This window comes from Anarrhichthys ocellatus, unplaced genomic scaffold (genome assembly GCF_004355925.1).
Source record: "Anarrhichthys ocellatus isolate YVR2014 unplaced genomic scaffold, GSC_Weel_1.0 scaffold18, whole genome shotgun sequence".
In the NCBI taxonomy this organism is placed as follows: Eukaryota; Metazoa; Chordata; class Actinopteri; order Perciformes; family Anarhichadidae; genus Anarrhichthys; species Anarrhichthys ocellatus.
The window spans coordinates 6,688,862-6,713,945 of NW_022280048.1; the positions used below are offsets into that span (position 1 = coordinate 6,688,862).

The 25,084-nt window shown below is 41.7% G+C and overlaps 1 protein-coding gene across 4 annotated transcripts in view; it reads left to right on the forward strand.

The window, feature by feature from the left end:
- The window catches only part of auts2a (activator of transcription and developmental regulator AUTS2 a), a 292,831-nt gene that overhangs the window by 47,121 nt on the left and 220,626 nt on the right, over positions 1 to 25,084 (forward strand). For 3 of the 4 annotated variants that reach the window (XM_031857275.1, XM_031857276.1, XM_031857279.1), the window contains exon 3: positions 21,324 to 21,536. In XM_031857275.1, coding sequence (XP_031713135.1) covers positions 21,324 to 21,536 — 213 coding nt within the window. The remainder of the gene's footprint in view (positions 1 to 21,323; positions 21,537 to 25,084) is intronic. The other variant, XM_031857278.1, reaches the window with a different exon arrangement.

Below are 25,084 nucleotides of genomic sequence, written 5' to 3' on the forward strand. Positions count from 1 at the left end.
AAACCACCAACCCCACAATAATTCCTTGTGGTCTACTCTAGATAAAGATCAAGCCCATATGAGACCATTAAAGATAAGAGCGATTGTGTTTATTTTTCCTTTTATTTCTGCTGGTTTTTCTTGCCATTTAGTAAGTGGATGCTTCATGTTTCCACTGAGAATGTTTTATAGTGTACAGACGCCTTTGAATTGTCCTCCACAGGATGACCATGAGGGTATGAGTACTCGCCATTGAGCCAATTACCAACCGGCTGTCTGTGCTGGTCTGTGGGAGATGAGCTAAAATACGTATTTTATCCTACGGAGATCCATACAAGCATTGTTGAAAATGCAGCCGATGACCCTAGCTTTCCTAGTGGTGATAACACATGCTATATGAAGCTGTACTGTACATCAAATAGCTTTTAGAGAAAGAGGAATCATTGTTGTGAGGCCAGCAGAACCAGGCCGTCTCTGTCTTTGTTCTTTTCTTTGTCTTTTCATCTCTCTCGCACACACTGTCTCTCTCATTGTGTTTCTGGATGTTCTCCCAGACTGTGTCTGCAGTCTGTATATATATGAATATAATACACATTCCTCTGCAAAACCTGTCAAAGTAATTGATTTGCCTGATTAATGGCAGGGACAAGGGGAAAGTGTGTCATGTAATAAAGAAACGGGGGAGTCGCATAAAGATATTTCCTCGTCTGTAATATTTCATTAGCCAGGCTAATTAAAAAGTAACTTTCTTGGAACCTGTTGTCTGGGAATATTAATTCCCAGACTTAACACAGATGCTTCACTCAGAATGTTCAGCTGTTGCTCAGCCTCACTCCTTATTCAAGCAGCGCTCAGAGTTTAGATTTGTATTAAATGACTGCTAAGCGGTGTGGAATAGATGGATCACTTAATTGTGGCATTCATTTCTATTCTGCTAAGAAAGGTGTATGATATATCAATCTATTTGCCAATATTCAGTAGGCTACATCTTGAGCTCTGGTAATTGCATTCTGTTGGATTTTGATGATGAAGGAAAAAAGGCTCAGCCTGAACGCAGTCTCGAGGGACCGGCTGAGATAACATCATTAAACAGACTGTTAACTAATGTTCACATCTGCTAACCTTAGCAGTGCTTCAGTGATTTATTTCTGTTGACATAGCTTCTGTTAAGTGAGAGTGGGTGGGCTGACTGAGCACCAAGGCTGACCTGAGAGCAGCTCCCATGTGAGCTATAAAGGTGTAATATGTGTTTAATATGACCTAAAGGATTAACAGATGTGTATCTGTGTTATCATTCAGTTCATGTTGTGCAAAGTTAACATGACAGTATGTCTAGCCACTACGTGCACTTTGGTTGCACTACTTTAATAAAATAACATCATGCGTGTAGAAGTCATCATTTGGTGGATACGCTTCTCATCTTGCTTTTCTAAGACGGTGAGCAAGCTATCTATTTCTATACATTTACTCTTCCGAAACGCTGCGTGTCCCAGCCCGTCTTTCCCAGGGAAACTTCCCCTTGATAGCTATTATCAATCACAGTCGGGACATCTTGAATAGGACAGGGTGATACCCATACCATTTAGTTTTTAAATCTAATATCAATCAAAATACGCTTTTGATTTTGAGTCAAAGTCGAGTCAAAAGCAGGATTGTTTTGTAATTGTTTCCTCCACCCCCGCCTACTTAGTTAAAACAACACTTTAAAGAACACCCAGCATAGCTAATGGGTCGCCTGCTGCTGCAATTTTCAAGACTCGATGGCCGCTGCCGGAGAAACAACAAAACTGGGAAATATTAACTAACGCACCGTTACTTCCACCTGCGATTATGTTATGGATGCACTGTTTATTTTTATTAGAACATGCAGGCCCTCGACTTACAACCTAACGGCTCAGGCACTTTGGTCGCTGTTAGCAGCTGGTGGGCAGTCAACAACTAACAACAACGAAGTTACATTATGATGCTTTCAAGCTCTGTACAATACAAATGAGCATCGGGCGAGATGTTCAAATACAATCTTAATCCTAATCAAAATCCTGATTTATTTTTGGTGAGAAATTTGAATAAAGTTTTTTGAAGGAGATGTTTGTCAATTTAGATGAGAAAGATTCTAGTGAGGAATAGTTGTATCCTTCCATTTATCCCCAGAACTGACATTGCGGCTTTTTGCCAATTTATGGCTATTTTACATTGGAATGATGGCAAATGTGGACATGGACAAGTTGCAGTCTGTGTGTATTAAACATGCAGTAAGCTAAGATTATTGTATTTGATGAACAAGTTTTCATCTTATATTACACCATAATGCAGTGAACATATACACATTTCCTGCTTTTGGTCTTTTTTCTTGTCCAGTTACCCAAATATCGTTGTAGAATTGCTCTATGGTGGTACCATCGTAATCATGGGCAGCGTAACGTGATGGTGTCGTATTGTGTGTGTGATTCCCACCCCTAACCACGAGACAGACGAGACGATCGTGGAGGATTTGGTGTGAAAGAGAAAAGCAAAAGTGCTTATTTAGCACTGTCGGATTTAAACCCACCGCTAACAGGGAACCTGATGACATTGAGGCAATCTGTAAACCTTGTCCAATAAAGGTCTTAGCATCTGGATCTACATACAACTCCTGGTTTCCACCCCATTGAGATAACCCTGATGACGTCATCTTTTTTTTAAACAAACACACTTGTGTGATCACTCAGACACGTGGTGATTACAATACACAATTACAACCTGCTGACGAAACCAGGAAGTGAGTACTGTGTTTCAGCAGGAATGGGCAGAGGGAGAACACTTCTGGTTGTATGTTTTGTCAGATGCATTAAACACCAAGGTCAGGACCTCCTGATGAGACCTTCCTTTTCCTCCTGCTTTCACTTCGACATCCCAAAAACTCTCGTATAAAAATAAGTCAGATGGTTGTACACTTGGGTTCCTCCTTCTTATTAATCTTATCTAATAATGACAAGAAGAGGAATTGAGTGCAGGTTTAAATTGGACAAAAGAATTCATATTGAGGTTCAATGATAAAAACTCCAATGATGTAACCTTCCATGAACAACCTCAAATTGCTTCTGATGTCCTCTTTATAATCTTTTCTGTCACCTTGGGAAGTAGCATTTATTCAGCTTAATATGGAGGGAGTGGGAGGAGTGGACAAGGTAGCGTGGGTGGTGAATACCAAGCAGTTGGGATGGATCATCTTGTAATGTGCTGGAATGGTGCGAATGCATTGCATATTCATATAACTCTTCATATAACTCCTGTAAGCTTTGCAGACCAGCTGCTGTGCACAGTGATTGTGTTGAACTCTTTCCAAACACCTGATGGTAGACATTCAACTTTAATAAAACGATGCAATGCCAGTAATTGTGTGATTTACAAGTTATGGGCCGGTGGTTTGTAAGGAGAGCTGCAGGTCTGTTTGAAACACTTTTCTCCTGATTATCTGATCACGTTGGCTTTTACACATTTCTGATTTCTGCTCTTAATTCTGTGTCACGGAAGTAAGGAATCCTTAACGATTGCAATACCTGGACTTGTGTATCGGCCCATAAAGAGTACCAATCTGATACCAGCGTTTTAAAACACCAGTCAATTACTTTTTTTTGGGAGGGGGGGGGTAGTAGTTTTAATAGCGTATTATAAGCTTAAAGCTATTGTTGAGAAGTTAAAGAGGTCATAACTCCTCTCTAATATCTATTTTATATTGCTGTGAAAACATCTCCTTCAAAACAACTGCATATAAGTTTCTCGCCCTAAAACTCTATTTGCATCCTTTTTCACCACTGATGAGTTTGCATGCCTGATGGTAGCTTTGATTCTGCAGAGACGTTCCAGCGTTTATCCAAAGTGACGGATGACTTCACCTCTTCATTACTGTTGCTGTAACAGTGGAACCAAGAAATCAAGTTGAGGAAAGATCCGCTTATGCCAGACAACAAATAGTTCCCCTGTGTTCAGTGAATTCTCTACTCTTTCAGGTTTGAATATCAGACTACCAATATCGGTCTTTTTTATTTATATTTCACCTCAAATCATTTTTTATTAATGCAAATTGTTTCCCCACGTTGGGTAACATTTTACTGTTTATTTAGTTTTTAGTTCTTTATTTTTGGACAGTAGCTTAGATTACAAAATATAAATCAGCAAAGGGGCGGTAGTCAATATATGCTGTCCACAATCTTTCAAAAGTGTGTAACTTTGTACATTTTGTGAGAGGTAGAGTGTGTACTCATTAAACACTAGAGAGAGAGAGAGAAGGGGATAGAGGCTTGCTAAGCTAAAGCTCACCCACTTGTTCCAGCATTGAATGAACACACTTTTCTGAAGGCAAAGGGGAAACCTAATCCTTTCCATAACATAGATGTCATTTACTATATCTATCCAGTCCTGTGTCGTGGGGGGGTCAGGAAGCAGCCAGCGCCTTGTGAGCGCTTTTTTACAAGCGGTTATTAAAACATTTGGACGTCTTGCTTGAAAATCTATTTTTCCTAAGAAATAATGTGGAAAATTGCAGGCGAGGTCAGTGCTAAGTATGGTTTTTAATGCTTTATGAAGCTCTGCCCAGAATACATGGCAGTGACTTGCTTCCCGAGCTCCACACCAGCGCTCCAGCACCAATATCGTCTTCATCACTTGTCTCCCCCCTCAAGGACCTCCTACACAAGTATGAAGCAGGTTTCAGGCTCGCAGTTCACAGCCGACCAAGAACAGGAGCGACTTTAGTTCCTGAGCTGATCCTGATTCACTCTTTAGCAACAGGATTTCTCAACATTCATTCGATAGAGAAATAGTGTGTGCAATCATAACCACATGAAGTAATTCCCCCTGCTGAACAGAGGTCTTTGTTGCTTCCAGTGGAAGGGTTTGATGTAGCGCTGAGCTTCACTGCTCATGAGAGCAGATCAATAAGGTCAGCCTAACGCTTGCTAATGTATTTTTAGTGTGAATCAAACGCTTGAAAATCCTCTTTCCAGTTGAAACGTTCCTTCCGAAATTGTGAATCTACAGCTAACCTTTCAGTGAAAGTGAAGCACACAGCAGTGGTTTCACATTGAGCACGTCATGGTATTGTAACTCTCAGCTTGGAGCTGCCAGGGAGCAGACAGTAATGATCGCTTGCCTGAGTTTTTCTCTGCTGGGTCTCACTTCTCCGCTGCCAATGCCTCCGCTCTGTCAGTGACACTGTTGGACAAACACTTGTCTCCGCTGGCAAATCAAGGGGCTTGTCACACTTAATGTGAAAATGAAAGCACTTCAGCTAAGCTGTGTACAAACTGACTTGTGCTCGCTCATAATGACTCTGGTGCGCTCTCAACACAAAACATGAAACGTATTATTATCAGTCTTGGATCACCAGATGCTTGCAGTAAATGTTTTAATTGCCTGTTTGTGAACGCCTGCGTACCTTCACAGCCTCGGCTGCTCCGGTTACATCTGGCTCACAGTCAGAAGCCTCCCACTAGTGCTGCTTATGAAATTGATTTCTTTTCAGTGACAATGTATTATATTTTCATAGATGTTTAATTGACGTCTGATCTCTTATCACAGATAGTTCTTCCGTGTGTGTTTTGAAGCCATGAGAGAGTCGGTATAGGGTTATTCATTGGGTGGTACACTGTGTAATGATTTGTTTTAAGATTGTATTTAATTGAGATGATGAAGTGCAGCGGGATGAAAGTTTAAAATACCTGAACACAGCGAGTCCAGAATAGAATCTAATTAAAGGAGCTGTGTAAGGTTAATTGAGGGAATCAATTTAAAAACGGTTCTTCTGGCAAACTTCTCTGTTTATGTGCACTTGACGTGTACTTTTGTCTGAGTTATGAAGTCAGACATGCCAGTCACGTGCAGTCAGGTGAAGGCAAAGGAAAACTCAAATGCAGCTGATTGCTATAGAACTTCACTAGCAGGGGCGACAGTCTCTCGAGGCACAGCGCTGTTGCAGAATTCACACTCCCAGGTTTTGACTCTTACATGATAACAATTAGTCCCTCAGCCCTCATATCAGCCATCTAATGTATTTTGTGTAATCAATTGAACTCCCGCTCATTCACACACACTGATGTGTAGCCGCCGAGCCAGCATCATGCCTCTTATCCCATTCACCCAGAGAAGACAGACGTGATCCATTCCCGTTCCTCATGTTCCACATTATCCTCATTCAATATAAAAGCCTTATAATCCTGTAAACCAGGCTGCGCCTTCGTTCAACGCATCTCATGCGTCTCAACACCCCCCTCTGTAGATCTTCTCTTGTACCTTTGTGTGTGTGTGTGTGTGTGCGCAGACAAATTGGTAAATTGAGAGATCACTTCAAGGTTTGACACAATCGTTGAAATGATGATCTCACACTGTCATGACACACAACCACAATAGAAGTTTTTTGTTCCACATTCAACCTTAAAAGATTTTGTCCCCCATCTCTTCCATTAGAAGAGCACTATAATAGCCATTATGAACGGGAGAATGGATGACAGAAAGTAGAACCTGTTTCAATGTCCATATACTTCATGTATATTTATATATATATATATATATAGTCTTGAAAAATTGCAAAACCATTCTTTAATTGGCTGCTTCTTGTCTCCCTTGAAATATGATAAAAAGATTAAATAAGACAAAAGATGAAATCTTACTCTTTATAAATAATTGTGGTGCCACATCAACAGTCCTGAACCCTCACTGGCTGTTACATCATCTCTGCTGGTTCTTCATTCCATCAATGCTCACATTGTAGCTGTAATCTATGAATGGCAACTACGTGGTCTTCATTTGTAATTGTTTTAATTGCCTAGTAAGTTGTAGTAATTGGTAGAGCTTATTGTTTTAACATGGGCTGCATTACACAGTTGAGAACTTAAATGAATTATTGCATGGGAACCGTACGGCGACAGCTCTAAATCCCCCAAAAAGTGTCTGGATTTCACTTGTGATCCGGAGGGCCGTATCTGTAATGTGAAACGAGCTGAGGAGGTCTGGAAGTGTATTCTGACTCATCGCCAGCCTGTCTTTCTCCTCCATCGGTGGAGATGGTGAGCTAGGTTTCTAATTACCAGTGGAGGGGCAAGTCTTCGGTCTCTTGTTACACTGTTAGCGTTAATGTCCGTGGGCTATAAATGGTGCAGGTGTCTGCTCGCTGGTGAGCAGCAGCCTCTGCTCACAGTCTTTACAGAGGCAAGAAATAGAGCTCTGCATGCACAAACACAGTGTGCTGCATTGATTTATCTTAATGTTAACTAAGCTCTGTCTGTGCAGCGTAGTTTCCTTATGGAAAGAACGATACACACATTTTCACCCCGGGAGGGAATGAGATATGGTAAAGTGGCATATTTTCACTTTCCAAAAAAATGTACGTGGGTTTATCGCCTGAAGTGGACAGTACAGTATTTGCTTTGTGGGTACTGACTGACTGAAGGTATCACTTATTTATTTCATAAAAATGACTATGAGGTGCTTGGTTGACTGTTGAATCAGTTTCTTGCTCAATACCCGATGCTTTCATGGTCAAATATCTTTCATTCAAATGATTTATTATCATTTCAGTGAATGCCAATGCCCGGGTGCTGCTAGAAATAAGAGAATGAGTTTGCTAGTGCATTGCCTCGTTATCTACTCAGTCATTTATTCAAACTTTCATTTATTACTGAGCAGGATTGTTACTTTGAGTGAGCCGAGGTGCCGTCACTATCGTCTTCGTGCTGCATGGCACTTTTGAGACATCTGAGTTCATCCGAGGGAAGATTCTTATTCACCTCTGGTTGGAGCAACAAGTTCTCGGATGCATAACGAAGGACTGAGTGAGCATCAGTGCAATTTAATGATCTTCTATCCGTACCCAGTTGCTAAGCAACCTGCACTCTTCTGTCTGAAGCCACGGCATCCCAAAAGAAACATCACGTCATTGGTCTGAGGAGCAGAGGAATGATAGCAGGGAGTGCAAAGCCAAAAACTGTTGTCTTTTTCTGCTTCCACTTGCACCTCTGTACGGTTTAAAGCACTATAACCAAAGGCGTGGTAACATGAAGAGTGAATGAGCTGCTGTGTGGTGGTCGAAGCGTGAAGATGTGACTGTTGCATTAGTCCCGGCTGGAGCCCATTGTCTCATTCTGCTGGGCTAATCTAACAACCCTTCCTTGGCTGAGGAGCCATGGTAGGGGCCACTTTTGTTCAGATGCCATTAACCGAACAACGGTGTTGTATGGGAAGAAAAAAGGGGCGGATTAAACCAACCAGCTCTCAGTTTCTCCCTCTGCAAACCGCTGCCTCAGAGCCTGACAGCAGTCTGGTTTTGGCAGCAGGGAGGCACATTCAGGACAGGAAGGCTTCAACAGCATCACCCTATTCACTCCCTCCACCAGTCAATGTTCTGCTGTGAATCAGAGAGGTGGAGGAGCAAAGAGAGAAAGAAGAGGGAGTGAGAGCTGTTGCTACAAAGCCACAGCTTGAACAAAATCAACCATTTCTATTTCCCTTCTCCCCAAATCCCCGGAGAGGGCTGCTTTTCCTTCTGCGCTTGTTGTTCTGGCTCTACCGCACACAGAAATCACAGAAAACAAAGCTCTTTTTTGAGACAACAGTGGACAACAAATAGACTTGGTAAACATCTGAAAGTACACGGCACAGTTGCATTTTTTTTTCCTCCCAACTGAGGCAGTTTCTGTATATTATTAAAGCAATTATATGTTATTCATTAAAGATATCTGCAGGATTAAAGTGTTTCTGAGACCCTATTTAATATTTTATGTTAAGTACTTCTGACATCTTTACTGCATGGACTGCACTTCACCTTTCAATTCCAACAAGCAGTACATTTGAATTGCTCTCACATTCTAAATGCTGCAACCTGAGCAGATGTGGTGAGCAGTCTATTGGTTGTGCTCATGTCTCACGCTCGGATGTTTTCCTTTGAGGCACTTTGTGCAGGCTCTGATGATCAACTCTCGTCTCATCAGAGCTCTCCTCTACACCACGATATGCTTCAACAAGGCTTTCACGTCAGGCCTGAATAGAAACTCCCTCTCTGAGACTGTTTTCATGATCTTGACAACTTGTTTGTCCTGCATGATAAAAACCCTGAGAAGGCAGTTCATATCCATGGAAAAAGCTAGTAAGTGGACTTTGAGATCGTGGAGCTGCTCATTTCAGCCCTGAGTGCTGCCTGCAGGCTCTCTGACATATTTGGGATTCAAGAAACCAGGTTAACCCCGGATAAAAACACACTCTCTCGGGCTTCTCTATTGCTGTGAGCGCACAGTAATATTTGAAGGCGTGAGATGACTGTAATAACATTTTTATCATCTCTCCGACTGGACAGTCGGAGGACGATGTTTAGAGAGGTGAACCTGAAAAAATGAAAGTGAGAGGATTTTGAACAGTGAAAGGAACACTCCAGTGGAAACGATATCCTTGCCTTTTTCTTAACTATTTTTCAAAGGAAATTTACATTAAATATTCTAAACATATGTATATTTACGGTTGAGCGTGATGACTGCTTCTGACCAGACAGTCCGACCCAATGAACAGCGCTGATTCTGCTGCTGCTGTACCACCACTACAGGCTCCATGACATGCTGCCCTCACTCGGCCATGAAAGCCACCTGTTTCCTGCTCGCGGCTCCTCATCATCTCTCTTTCAGCCCTTAAGGCAATTTGCAGCGAGCAGACTTTGTGTCACCATGTGGCAAGCTCGTGTCAGTTTATAGTTATTTGAAAGCAAGCAGCCTTCTGAGCTCTGTCTGTGTGTTTGGCATGCGTGTGAGGCTGCCAGTGCTGCTGGCTGTTTCCTAAATCTGGTTACAAGCTTGGCACAACACGCTTGTCGCCTGAACACGTTTGACTGTAGTTGGACGCAGCGCTTGTCAGAGCTTTTCATGTAGGATTTATTATACACGTACATATGTTGTTGTCGGTGATGAATCAGACATGGCACTTGTTGCCCAGAGAATTGCTTTAATAATGTTGCCAGCTAATGTATGTGTGGTTGAGTACATTAGTGAGCAATGTAAATCACTAGAGGAGGCCGGCTGAGCTTTGTTTCCATTTGAAGTCATTCCACTGAAATCGATGCATGTTTTCGGGCCTCAGGGACTGGAACAATTTATCAAACTGTTTACGATGATATTTAATGCAGCTCAACATATCACTGAGAATAGATCTCTTTTTAAAGGATACTCAGCAGTGTCTTAGCACAAAGTGCTCCAAGGTGGCAGCATGAGGTCTAAGCTCACCCACCAAACTAAAATAACTGTGTCAGCATGCGAGGAGAATGACACATGCTTGTTGCTTTACGTCGCTTTAGGCACATTTAATGATGTGGAATATTTCTCTTGTATCAAGTAGTGATGCTTAGATCTGATACCCGGCTGTGGGTGTCTGCCAAGAGTACTGATCTGACACCAGTGTTTAATTAATAAGCTGATTCTTTTATGTGTAAGCAAACATCAGGCTTGAATTAAACTTTGCTTTCATAACTTGTATCAAACAAGATGCAACACATGCATAGATGTAATTGTACTGTTATTTATAAATAATATCAGATACCAGATCGGCCTATTGTCACGATAACCAATCCAGCTATTTGAGTCAGAAGAATCGGACCAATATCCAACATCGGTATCGGTACCCGTGCATCTCTTGTATCAACATACTCCAGCAGTATGGGCAGCAGCCTTCCCTGTCTTCAGCACAGTTGTCAAGTTTCTGACATATCTGACAGCTAGTAACACTTCACCCCCATTTAGAAGAAGTATACATTTGATAAATCACAACTCTGTTTAATTCATTTGTTTTTCTAAAACGTATACACATTGAATACGTAATTAATGAGATCAAATAAATACATCTAGACACAGTGAGCAGGCTATCTTATTCTATTCATGTCCTCATCAGTTATTCTATTCATGTCCTCATCAGTTAAACACAGAATGTACGCGAGCCTTTCATATTGGATTCAGTAGACTACAATTATCCCAACTATACACACATTCAGGCTGATGTTAACTTAAGCTGTTTATAAATGGAAGTGTAAGTATCGTAAATACTGTACTTTCACTTATTTAAATGCAGTGTCTCCAGCCATGAGATGATTTTTAACAATAAGTAGGTCCTCAGTTTGGCCCTCTCCCACACAAAGTGAATATCCTTCAGTAATAGTGAATGGCAGAAACCAATAAAAGCTCTGACCCAGTGCAGTCACCGTGAACAATCTGTGTGCCGCTTTTAAGCAAATGGTTCATTTGCTTTTACATCTGTCGGCAATTAGGTGTAATTGTTTAAGCCAACAAGGGCAACTTGAAAGGGTGAAATCCATCCCACAATGCCGCTCGCGCAGGGATCATTATTTTCCTCCTCGTTTGTTCTCATTTAGTTTTATTTAGCTACTAGTGTGCATGTTGTCTTGCTTGCATTTGGCTTCAAACTACATATTTGTTATTCATATTATTTTATGCACATGAAAGGACCTCCCAGCTGATGTCTGTGTCTGAAATAGTCCTCACAGGCTTTCACAAAGAAACAACTCGGTGCTCAGATTGAGCAACAGAGCAGCACAGACCTGCGCCCATTAAAGGGCCACTCTACCTGCTCTCAGTGATTAACATGAAAAAAGCCGGCTGTATCTGCTCATGCTTTTTTAATCAGGGGAAATGTTGTGGGTTCTTTTTTCATACTGAATATGTTTGTTTTTCATTAAGTCCTCTGCAGAAGGCCCAATTCCCCTCCTGTCAAGATGCATACTGAAAACACGCACGCACGCACGCACACACACACACACACACACACACACACACACGCAGCGTTGTAAATGCAAACACACAAGATTAAAGATCTGTTGAATCTTGTGCATAGTGAGATCTGCTGTTGCCAGTATGGACAACGTGTGAGATCCAATGTTGTGAGCTGTTACATTGTCACTCTGGTCATGTCTCGTTTCCAAGCATTATTAATGTGGCCAATATGGAGCCATTTCATCGCTGTCGTAGATGAAACAAATAATGTTTCTGCACGTGTCATTCAAAATATACGCGCATAAGTAACAAACTAAAACGCATTCAGCTGAGAGTCAGGTCAACATGTTGACTAACTCTGGACTGATCAAAATGCTCCTGTTTGTAGGAGCCATTTTTTAAACTCAAACATGTAACTCTGTATCCATGGTATGGTGATTGACGCTCTGTACGTGACCACAGATTATGTAGTTACAAGCATCTAGTGACTTGTACGCTGGTATGTCACGTTGTATGTCTCTCTGGTGTAACGTTGGATGCTGGGTTTCTCCACCAAATACATACATGTGATCTGGGAAGTCAATTTGTTTAGGTTGCATTCCAGATCTTTGGTGGTTAATGTCCTTGCACAGCTTGACAAGCTACTACACTCTGCCTTAGTTCCCTTGCCAAACCACATCCGCACCCTCGTATATGTCATCACTGTTCACAAACTCTTGTTTAATTTGCAAAAATCCATTGTTGTGCTTCTCTCCGGTCGCCCGATAAGACTGGATGATGCAAATTGACCCCCGCTGCTGAGATCTCCCATCTCCCCCGGCTCCTCTCGGCCACATCTACCCTTCCAGAAAGAAAAATAATCTGTATTTGTTTAACGCAACCAGGAAATCAGATCATCATACGCAGGATATCCACTTGTATTTTTTTCACGCACCCTTCTGACTCAAATGGAAAAAAAAAAAATCTCTGCTACGATAAGATTAGTGCCAGGAAATTGTCTTGGTGTCTTTGTCTGTGTGCATTTGAGTGCATTTTTGAAGTGGACACTATTTTGTCAGGCCCGCTGTTGTTCCAGAGTGCTATAATGATAGAGAAGGTGAACAAACGTCTTCTAGATGAGGACGTCTGTCAGGGGAATCATTTACTGCCGACCTGAAAAGCTCTACTAGCCACAGACAACTTCTGTGTATTATGCAGACATAGGCTCATCTGCACCTGAGAATTCTCGTGTGTGTGTGTGTGTGTGTGTGTGTGTGTGTGTGTGTGTGTGTGTATTCTGAGACACTACAGAAGGCAGACAGACCTTTGGACTGTGGTAGTATGCAGGAGGACGGGTTCCAGTTTTCTCTCGGGCGGATCCTGCCATACATTTCCACTCTGTCCCCTACTCCACAGCACAGTCTATAGATATGATGTGATAAATCTGCCTTCTCCAAATAATGCTGCGGTGCTCTCATTTTCTCACCCTCCATTACTTTAACGGTTTTGTTTTTGAGGTGATTTAGGGAGGTCCGTTCTGCTTACCAGACCCACCGAACCCAGCAATGCACCACCAACCTTTTTCATTAATAGTTAACTGTAACCTGTGAGGTTTATGTTGGAGCCACATTAACGGATCCATCAGTGCACATGAACACGCGCTAGTGTTCATCTGGAACACAGATGCTGACCAGACGAATAAAGTCCATGTCATCCTTTGGAAGCAAGGAGGCGGACACGTTTTTGAATTGCAGGGCAGAGCAAACAGCCTGAGGATGAGTTCAGTGATACAAAACTAAAAGTCTGAAGCCATGTCTGCAGCTCTCTGAGGCTGTACTTCGTCACAGCGGTGCTTATGCTGGCGGTGTAACAGTGTATCCATCACCAACCGTGTGGTGACGGATCTTTGTTCTATATGCGAGATCCTTTCGGTGACTCAAAACAAATACAAAATAGTCTATTTATGTCTACTACTCGCACATGCGTAACAGAAATGATGATTTAATATATGGCGGCATCACCCAAACCTCTCCATTAGCGAAGCGAAAGACAGACCGGATGGCGAGTCCTTTTCCCCACAGTGTTCAGAAGAAAGCAAAAACGGACCGGTCGGCGCTAAATGCAAACATCAGCATGCTAACATGCTCATAATGACTAGCATGCTGATGTTCACCATCTTCGTTTAGCACATTAGTGCGCTAACATTTGCTAATTAGCTGTAAACCTATAGTAGAGCTGAAGCTGATGGGAACGTCATTAGTTTTAATTTGGTCATATTTGACACCGAAGACGGTTCTAGATGAAAAGATTAAAGTGATAATTAAATTTAGAAAGTCATTATAATTCATCCGGAAGGGAACATGACTTTCTGACAATTCATCCAATAGTTGTCAAGACATTTTATTAATTACCACAAATATCCACCTCATAGAATTCACAGTGAGCTGTAGTGCTCTCTGAACGCAGCGTCACACTTTTCATGTTGATGTTGTCATCTATTATATTTGTAACTACTGTACGTAGGAAAACGATGAATAAAACATGTTCATGGTATTTGAACTGAATAAGGACTCTGCGAGGATGGTTTCATGTCCTGACAGCTGGAATAGGACACAGTTATGCGTGGCTGCAAGTGCTTGAACTCTTTCCTATTTGTGCTGCACAGGCGGAGAAGCTTGCACTGAAGCATTGTGCTCAGAGATTGGTCCAGGTAGCTTCGATGGCAGCCTCGAGACACACGCAATAGAACAAATACATTTCCCTAACTTCGTACTTCACTCCACATTTCCAATGGCTGCAATTAAGCGCTCATTCATTCATTCATTCAAATTTGCAGGCAAACAAGTTCTGCCACAAGGATTTTGTCAAAGGATTTGCAATGAAACTCTGGCTTTACATGCAGCGTTTTGTTCGTTCTCAGCAGGTTTTGAATTGTGTTCACCTTTTGATTCTTCGAGTACTGCACTGATTTTTTTTTTCACCTTTAAATCAACCTTAATGTGGTCAGAAGCCAACATTAAATGGTTAGTCCTAGTCGCCCAGAATTATAATCAAATATTTCTTTTGGTGTGAATCTGGTTCACAGCCTGTATCGTTTCATCCCTTTGTCTGTATTCAGGAGGTGTTGTCCTCTCAAGCAGCTCGCGGCTCTTTCTGTCTCGTGATCAAGTGTCTGAGCTGCAGGTCAACCTGACCGGACCGCTGACTGATGATTGTGAAGTACATTGCTCATTCTCTGCTGCTCTTTTTCTCTCAGTACTTGAGCTTCTCGCTGTTTCTCTCTCGTCTTTTTGTTGCTTATTCAAGACGCATGAAGTGAAAGCTCTGTGAAAACACCGGAGCTGAATGCGGTGTGTGTGGGCATTATGACTCACCTGCACGCTACAGAGGGACTTAGAAGTTATTTAGTGCTTATTTAGGCACCATTGTTGGTTTATGACAAAAGAGAAATGACACCAAAGAGGGATCTGACAAACATTCAACAAGTGTTCTTAAGTTGTTTTTCACATCTGATACTAAGCCTGGTCAAACACTACTTCTTTATGTCTGACTTGAGCGCCGTGTTGTTGTTCCAGCTGTCTTTAATCTTCAGGAAATATTAAGTAGAGAGCCATCTGGAACATGAAGCTGATGGTGATGCAGTATAGTTTGTTCCATCATAACACAAGAATTGAATTAGTCCTTGTAAGACGAGCTCCGTTTTCCATGAATTACTGGGTCATCACGTGATCCTAATTGTCTGTATTTTGGCCATATGGCTTTGTGCTGTCACAGTCAATTCTGTAGAAAGTGTGTGAATATGAGCCAAACCATGGACTCAAAGTAAAAAGTTATATTCTGTCACTGTGCATAATGACCTCCTTCGTGGTGAATTGGAGCATCAACCTCCACAGTGAGAGATAATTATAAACGTTGTCATGCAGATTTTGTGACTTTGTTCAAACTTCTACAACACATTGAAATCCTCAGTTTGATGGGAATAGTGGGTTATTACTTGGCTTTATGAAATATGATCTTTGAAAGATTTATTTTAGGGCTGCAACTAATGACTGCTTTCATTATATTATAGACATTAGAGTCATTCAATTACAAAAAAATTCAATCACAATGTCTCAGCCTGAGGTGACGTCTTCATATTGTCTTTATTCAGATATTCAGACCACAATGATGTAACAGAGACGAGCTCACGTTATTACCAGCTGCAACAGCGACTGGTATTGTTTCCACTTTGTGGGTCTGTGTGTGAGACACCTAATGGAGAGGAAACTACCACTTAAGAGGTTTTTTCATTTCTGTCTGTCTTTGGACAGATGGTATCACCACGATATTTTCGCTCCCACAAAATGAAGGCTGAGTTTGGAGATGGGTGTGGTCCGAGCAAGGCCGACGAATGTAGGGGGGATCTCATCTCAAGATGGTCTGTGATATTCAATTAGGTTCAAAACCCGGCAAAATATGGTACCTCTTAATATTTTGATAAATATGAGCGTATATTATTTTACTCTGATTATCATTTTGTCTGCTTTGTCAAAAACAGTGTTTTCAAAGTTCATCCAGGCATGAGTCGATGTGCCAATGTAAAGTGTTACTCCAAACATAAAACCTAAAGATTAGTAAATACTGTATATAGTAGATATTATGATATACTATGTGTACATCCTAATATTGCCCCCACAACTAGAGCCTACGGTTTGAAGAAGGTGCTGGTGAGCATATACCATACACCCCATCATGTTAAGCTGGGTTTCTCCCATACCATTACACTTCTAGTTGAGCTGTTCTGTACACAGCTGTAATTGGTTGCATTTCCAACAAACAGCAATTACCCATCAATTTGTTCCACCCCAACACTTGCTTAATGCTATTTCACAGCTACTAAAAATGTGCTAACCAGGTCAAGGACTCCCTGTAGAAGGAGAGACAATTCACTGCTCAACTAGGTAGCTGAAGTTAATGTGGGCTGTTGTCCCAGAGTACCCCTCAAGGAGAGATTGTACTCATCAGTCTTTATTAGCATTCATTAGATCTCCTGTTATTGTTTACTTTGTTGTTGTTGTGTAGCGATGTGAGGCGCGTATGTGTGTGTGTGTGTGTATGTACTGAATGCAGCAGTACCGTGGGAAGCCTGGTGCGTTAGAGTGCTCTCTGCCTCTCCATCTCTGTTCCTATTCTCTGTCACCATCCATCCTTCTCTCTGCTCCTTTCTGCTGGGAGCCCAGTTTATTTCAACTCATTAAATTGTGTCAGTGAGACAAGTTGATCGGACTCTTTGATCAGACTCTCACAGGCTTGTGGGTTCGGGGACGCAAATGCCAGCAAAGACCAGAGAAGATCCGGCTTGTTTAATCTACTGCTGTAGACGTTGAGATCAGAGGGCTCCTGCACGCGGAGGTTCTCCAGGGTGGTGTTCAAACACACTAAAAGGGAAACTGCTGAGGCAAGAAGTACAAGATGCATCGGATACAAATAAAACCCCAAAACGTGTGAGAACGAGTACAGATAAATACACAGGGTGGCTGGTTTTCTAAAGGGCTTTGTCTAAAGTGTCGGCAGATAAATCCCCAAATACGACAATGTGAAGTTAATGTATGTACGGTAGTGTTGCACGGTATACAGATACTATGATATCACAATACCCTACAGTTACAGATGGTACATACCCCTTTTTATTTGTTCTAGTACTAAAAAAATATTGTTTTAAGAGGAGCCTTAGGCTGTTTCCTGGGGTGTGTGTGTGTGTGTGTGTGTGTGTGTATCAGCAGAACTCTGTTAAAGAAACTAACTACCGACCAAATGTGCCAATAAAATTAGATTCACCATCGTCTCCGAGTCTGTCCAAACATCTCCTGTGAGGCAAACGCATGATCCACCAAAAAGCATGTGTTCATCCAGGAACTCCCCCCTTTGCTCACTAACGTGAAATAGACCGAAAGGAAAAGCAGTCGGTGTGTGTGACACAACACCACTTCAACAGTTACTATGGTGACTCATCAACTTTATTAGCATTTGTGGGTTTTTGTTTTGGACATTTTTTTTGATTGGACAAGACATAGCCCACGCTGAAGTGATTATTGAATCCCGCTCCTGGAATCATTCGTTGACCGCACTCTGTCCCTTCAATTCATCCCCTTTATGCACTGGTTCATTTCAGTTAGTTCGTTTTCTACATTGTTTCATTGAACCTCCCCTCGAATGTTCCCCATTTCTTGAGAGTTCCAGACGAAGCACAGTGGATGTATTTCTACTGCAGGCAGCTTCTGGCATGTAATAGTTTACATTTTTTATAGACTCCAGATCCAGCTTGCAAGCATATCTGGCTATTGGATTTAAGATATATAAAAATATGTTATGATGGGGGTTTTTTGTAATAGAAAAAGTATAATTTCTCACTTTGAAATGATTGTACTCTATTATACAATCATGCATTTATAATATGCAATGATTTTTCATTTCAAAAGTTTAAATCCTGATAAATACAATAAAGTTGGTTAAAATAGCTGCCTTCCAGATGGGAACCTGTTGTAAGGCTACCTGCAGACATACATTGCAGCTGCCACAGGGTAATTTCTCCGTACACTTCCAGACAATCACAGCAATGAAAGCTAGTGGAGAGTGAGCCATATTGAGCAATTACTTTTCTCTTTTTCTTTCAGGCGCTGAAATAAGGAATTTGTCTTGCTATTGTTCGGTGGGCAGGCAAAACATAACGTGCATAATTTATTCCAGGCAATCAGTTGGTTGGGAGGCTTAGAAGCAGGCAGAAAGCTGGCACAATGGAACCTCTCTCAGCCCCATCATAACTTTGTCACTTATTCTGTGCACTGACAATGCATGTCATGTTGCATTATTTGCCCGGGAAGAGCGTGGGTGGGAAAAGCAAACGCGATTAGTTGATGCATGCACTTGTTTTTCTGCGAGTGAATCGAGGCCTTTAGAAATGGTTTAGTGAGTCAGTGCCAGTAGCACACCCATCGAACTCATCCCTCTGTCAGCGGTGCGTATCTGTAACACTGGTGATGTAATTCTCTACAGGCATGCTAGCGTTGCTCCGAGGTGGTCCTTCAACGAGTAACTGCTGATTCTACTGCTGCTTCTCACCAGTATTTTGTGGAGAACTGCCTTGATTTTATTCCTCATATGCATTGTGCACCAACTACGAGTCCCACTGTGGTTTCTGCGGGCTGAGGGATACATCTTGGACTGACGCAAGGTTTTGTTGAGTCCAGCTTGGGTGCTGTTCAACAAATATATATACTACCCCTAAATATGTCATCACAGCCTTTCTACTCTGAAAGTAAAAGTCCTGCATTCAACCTTTTACAACGTAATAGTACAAGTATAAGCAAAATATACTTAAAGTAAATATACTCAATTGGCAGCAGAAAAAGCCCAATCAGTGTGATTATTAAAGGTTCTCTGTACAACACTCAGAGCGTTGATCTAGCAGCACACAGCTATTTGAGCTTACAGCTGATTGTCCCCCTCAGGTGAACACTGTTAGCTCTGTCTGCACTGTTGGTTGCCTGCTGCCGGCTCAACGGACTCTGCTGGGAGCCTTGTGGAGGCATTAGTTATGCTCTAAGCACCTTTCAGCTTACAATGGCAAATTATTGTAGTGGACTGAAATGTACTGTATTTGCCTCTGACATAGTAGAGTAGGAATCAAAAGATGAAAACATGAAATAGAACAGACAGTATACCTCAAAATTGGAGATTGGCAACTTTTCAAGTAGCACAGGTATGGAGGATTAAGAAAGCATATAAAATATGACATGGCAACAATAATAGAGAAAACAAAACAAAGGGGATCCCATAATCTATGAAGTGTTCCTGTATCATTGTTGCTAACTAGTGCAGTGCCTGTTCAAAACGTGCTTGTTGCTGATTGCTTGGCCTCTGGTATTTCATAATATACCCTCCAAGTGTGAAGTCGATCGGATGAACAGTTGAGAGAATTGAAGGACAGACAGAGACTCCTTCCATTTCCGTTACTCAAAGCCTTGTCTCTCCGGCCCCCTCATTAGAAAGTTGCGCTGCACTGACATGTCATTAGCTCAGCTGTGGCAGCTTTGCACCTTCCCTTTCAACAGCCAGCCTCCACTCTGATGGCTGCTTCACCAGGCTCTTTGGTCCACAATGGAGCAAAACGGGTCAACCTTTCAAATAACAAAGCTGATGTGTTCCATAATTTCTACGGTGGACAACTGTGAAACAGTACACAGTCTCTCGGCAGCAGATGAGTGGTTCTGTTGATCAGCACTGTCGAGCTCTATAACCCCATGTGTGGAGCCCGCTATATTGGAGTTGTAGCTTATCGGTTTGTTTTCAGAATTCGGTTTTCTTAATAATTCAGCAAAAACGGTTTAAATTGCTCCATCAACCATTGTCGTATTACTTTGAATGTGAAACAACAACAAAGGTGCAAAGGTGCTGCAGGGCAAAGACAATTCAGTTCAATTCATTTTTCTAAAATGAAAGACTATTTTAAGAAAAACATTTTTCAAAAGCTTTCTGTTATGTCATTTATTCTTTAATAATGTAGCCTTTATTTTACGTATTCACTTATTTATTTATTATCAGTATGTATTTATAATTCATCCAGTTAAGTTTGAAAACTGACAATAGATATTGTTGAGTTATTATTCAATTGAACTTTCTTTATTTGATTGTACAGTCAGTAGTTGACTACATACAGACGTTAATACAACTGTTGGCTACTTCAATATATATATGGGACTAAATCAGAGCACAGGTTAGACATTACTGTGATGTTCCGGACCTTTACATGAGGAAATTCTCTCTAAATGGACCTTGTTGAGTATTAATTGAATACCCCTAATCTAGACCAAATGTCACGTTCATCCAATACTTAGTGAGACATTCAATTGAAAACCATAAATGTCAACCTCATGGTGGCACTAAAGTAAACTTAAGGTGACAATCAAAGGCATGAGGATACATCATCAGGGAACCATGAATGTCCAAACACAACTGTGTGCCAATCCATCTCTAGATGTTGAGATATTTCTGAATAACAGAGAACCCTGATCTGCTGCTGGCACTTAATGAAAAGTCAGGGGGTTACCAAAGTTATAACAATTCAACCTCAGGGTACCGTGAACGTTATGACAGTCCAACCAAAAATGGTGGACCAGCACGGAAAAATAAATTGGTCTCAGACACATACCACCTAACTGTAACATCACCGGTTTAAATCCAGCTGCAGACCCATTTTGCTCTCTCTATCCTCATTATTCCTATTGGCTTCTCTACTGTGTACTTTCAAATGAAACCAAATGGCAAAAAACAAGTGAAAAAACACTTTTTTGCTGTTTATGTATAAAATCTTGTTATAATACACTATCTAAAGCCTTTCTGCACCATTGACCCTCAATTTGGGTGTAGAGTGGAGATTGGCTTTTATGAGTGGATATACAGCTCTTTTATTCAAGCTCTCGAGTGAGCTAATGAGCAGATTTTCTCAGGAATAAAAATGTATTGAAACATTGATTTGACTGTGGATGAATGGTATGATTGCAGAATCCTCAAAGACTGCATGCTGTAAAAGGCTTTGCCAAAATGTTTGTTCTGTACTAATTTGAGCTTTCACTTGTGCCGTTTCCTCTGAAGAAGAACCTGACACTGATGCCCCAGGAGTGCAAAGACAACCAGGCAGGGCCCCTACCCAAGAAAAAGGCTGCCAGGGTCCCCAACGGCCTGAGCCTGGAGCCCTGCAAGAACAATCGCCACCGGCAGCAGCCTTCAGACCAGGAGAACAACCCCCGCCTGGCACACACACAAGGCAAGAGGAAGAAGAAACACCTAAACAAGAAACACACAACGGTGAGTCTAAGATACTTTATCTTTCTATTGCAGTAATCAGATCATATGCCACATAAATCTGACATGGCAAATGTAGTGAAGTACTACAATTTATGAGCTGTGAGCCTTTTTTACATCTGTCATTTCAGTGTGCTTAAACTCAGTAAATGGAGAGAAAATGAGAAGCTAATGTAATTTCTTCATAATATATTAGAGATTTTCTCTGAAATGCTATTAGATTCAGCACAGCATCTTGTATTGCCTTACGCTGCCGTACTCGTAATGCTGCTGAGAAAACAGTATGTGCTTCTATGGTTTTGAAATGAGTGGTTGACCCAGTGAGCTCAAGTATTTTAGAAATAATGCAGCAGCATTTATTTTATTTTTTGTCTTGGCTCAGCGGTCGCTTTGTGTCGATTCGTTAAATGATGGGCATTGATCCAGCTGCTGACTGTTGGGAGTGTGTCAGTCTAGCATTTCTCCTTGTAGAGGCTGTTCTTATTACAACTCAGAAAAAAACAAAAGAGACAACAGAGTACAGAGACTACCTATTATCTGGATCCCATTTTTGTATTTATTTATGCGACATCAAATGCATTTCCAACGCACCCAGGAGTATAATGTTCAACTTGTACCGGTTGAATGAATGGAGTCAAAACGCTCTACTGATGTGGAATATAGCTTCTAAGTATGTGAGTGTATGTATGCATCAGTGTGCCGAATGCCTGAGCATATTTCTGTGTGTAGCAAGGTGACAAGGTCACTAATGAATATTTATGCTACACTGATGCAGTGGTGTATCTCTGCCAGCAAGGACTATCTGTCACAGCACTACCTACTGTTTATACACACACACACACACAAGACTCTGAGGTTATGCTCTGCCATTTCTCTGAGAGGGTTGTTCTTCTTGAGCTGCATATTCAAGGACATGTTTGTGTGGGTTGATGCAGGACAAGCAGACATGAGTGAAAACAAAGACACAGGTTACCAGGCACAGCGTTTGAAATATACTAGTGGATTGTACAGTGTGATTTCTGTCCTGTTTGTCACAGGTTTGTAGGTTATGCTGAGTGTAACAAAAACAAATCATTTGATAAGAGGATATTGTTGCAGTTGAAACAGTAAGGGGAGGCGCCCCACCTGCTCACAACCAGGTCTGTATTATCTTGAGTAACCGGGTCATGACAAGCCAAGTGCGATCTAGTTCCATTGTAGTCATTTTATTATACATCTCTAAGGCTTATATCTAAGGACTAAGGAACTTACACCAAAATAATCTACATTGATAAATAGTACTGAAGGTAAGAGGAAACATGTTTTGATTTTTTGGGGGGGGGAACTGTCCCTTTAAGCGGCTCATACTGGTGTTCCTAATGCCCATGTAAGCCTACAAACATTTACGCTGCATGTTTTGTATCGGGCAGTGAAGCAGTCTGTGTGTGGCTGTCCTCCCCTAAGCCTGTAGTCATTAGTGAGGTGGGTTGGTGTCCCCAAGTGCTTTGAAAGGCTCCTACTTTTAACGAGTCACATGGCAGAGTGCAGTGTACGGTGGCTGCATCCCGTAGACCTCTGTTGTGAGGGTCACCACTGCCACCTGTGCGTCATGTCAGTCCCTGTACCGGCTAATGGACAGATGGTGCTACCTGCCAGTTTCAAGGTTGTCTTGAGCCGCTGTGACGGCTGCGTACAGTACAGACATGACTGCATGGAGGCTTGTGTCTGTGAGGCAGCTCGCTAATGAATCTGTCTTCATGTGCACTGTGAGTTCAAATGTGTCTTCTGTTGATGCGCCAAACCACTGATCTCCTGCATGTGCATTCATGCACAAGCTCACACATTCACCATATACTCACTTACCTCACATATACGCTCACACAGGCACACGCAAACATGTACTCAGCATGTGTTGCCACGCTATCTCTCCACACACATCACAGCTGGCTGTGACACGATGGCAACAAGACCGATGGGTTAAATGCAAGGCGTGTTGGTTTAGTCGCCAATGAGAGGTGTCTCTCAGTTACAATGGCTCCCTTTAATCTAGGTAATAATCAAAAATGATTTGAATGGTTATATTATTGATGATTATGATAACCTAATGTTGCTGTAAGAGCGGCTAAACGCCCTGATTCTTAGTCTCAATGATCTCAATAATGAATATAAGTTTTTGATGCAGATAGACCTATTAAGCTTGGTGCTCAATAACCCGCTAATATTTCAACGCGTTATGACATAATGCATAATTGAAAAGATGATCATCTGCGCCCTTCGCCACCCATTTTTGTCCTCTCTGTAAAGAAACAAGCTGCAGCGCTATCTAGCAGAACTATTATCTTCTCTTTGGCTCCACTATAAATAAATAAATAAACGCCATTGTCCTCCCACAAGGTTACATTTTAAATGTCGGAGGTCCGTCTCAAGGTTTAATTCTCCATTTAGAAATGCTACAGTCTGGTGAGAGAGCGCCTGTTATCAGCACTTTTTGTTAGCTCTGACTTTTAAGTGGATTTAGGGAGAAAGAGAGAATTTGGAGTTGAATAAAGCAAGAGCTGTTTCTTTTCCTCCACACTTTCTTGATATTGTTCCCTTTCCAGCCGAGCTCGCAGATTGCAGCAAATGTTTTTCGATCTCTGGCACTGACCCAATGTTCTGAACTATGAGATATTGTAAGCTCAAGGGGGGAAATAGAGAAATGTTTATAAGCGCCTCTGACATATCGCCTCACAGTGGAAAAAGAGCCCTGATAGAGGAATCTCCAGCACAGATGGATGAGAGTACAGTGGCAAGCCACACATTACAAGGCTGTCTATAACTCTTCGCTCCTTTCATCATAATGCACGGAGCTTTTCTTCACTGCTATGTATTTGTTTAATTGTCACTTGTGCCATAATAAATCACTGAACCAGATTTTGAGAATCTGATGTAAGGCTTCTTCTTCTGTATTGTAGCTCTTTGACCTTTAAGGTCAAGAAGTATTGAACTAAGCAATGCGTTCTGTAGTCGGTGTGTCTGTGTGGGGGTCGGAAGAGCGGCTGAAATCATATTAATGGGAATAGTGATATTTCATGTAACCTCTGTGTGCGAGAGATTTTTCGCTGTGATTATAACGGTTACAATCAAGTCATCATGTCGGACTACAGCAGAGTGTGTTAGAGCCGCCTTCACATATTCTTTGAGTCAGATGTGGTTTAAAGCTGTTGTCAGGAGCCATAGCGTGAATGTAAAGAGTTCTATCCGCTTCTCAGGTTAAGAGAACGTCAACAAACCTGGAAGGAAATCCATTTTGCGTCTGTTTTGTTTGTTTATTTACGTGTCCCAAGTGATACCTTACGGCAGGAAACGTTGCGTCCCAGCGTTTAAACATTACACTGCGCTAGTGGTGGTGGTTCTGCATTTACAGGTCACATCCTTATCATATCTCAGACAGGATACATGTTACCACCCCTGATGGTGTTGGGGGGTGTTGTTCTGTTCTGGTAGGGCTCTGTTCAGCTCACTGATGTTACATTGGTGCTCTGTAATGTGTGCAGCTTTGTACAGTAGGTCTGGTGAACAGAGGGGCATGC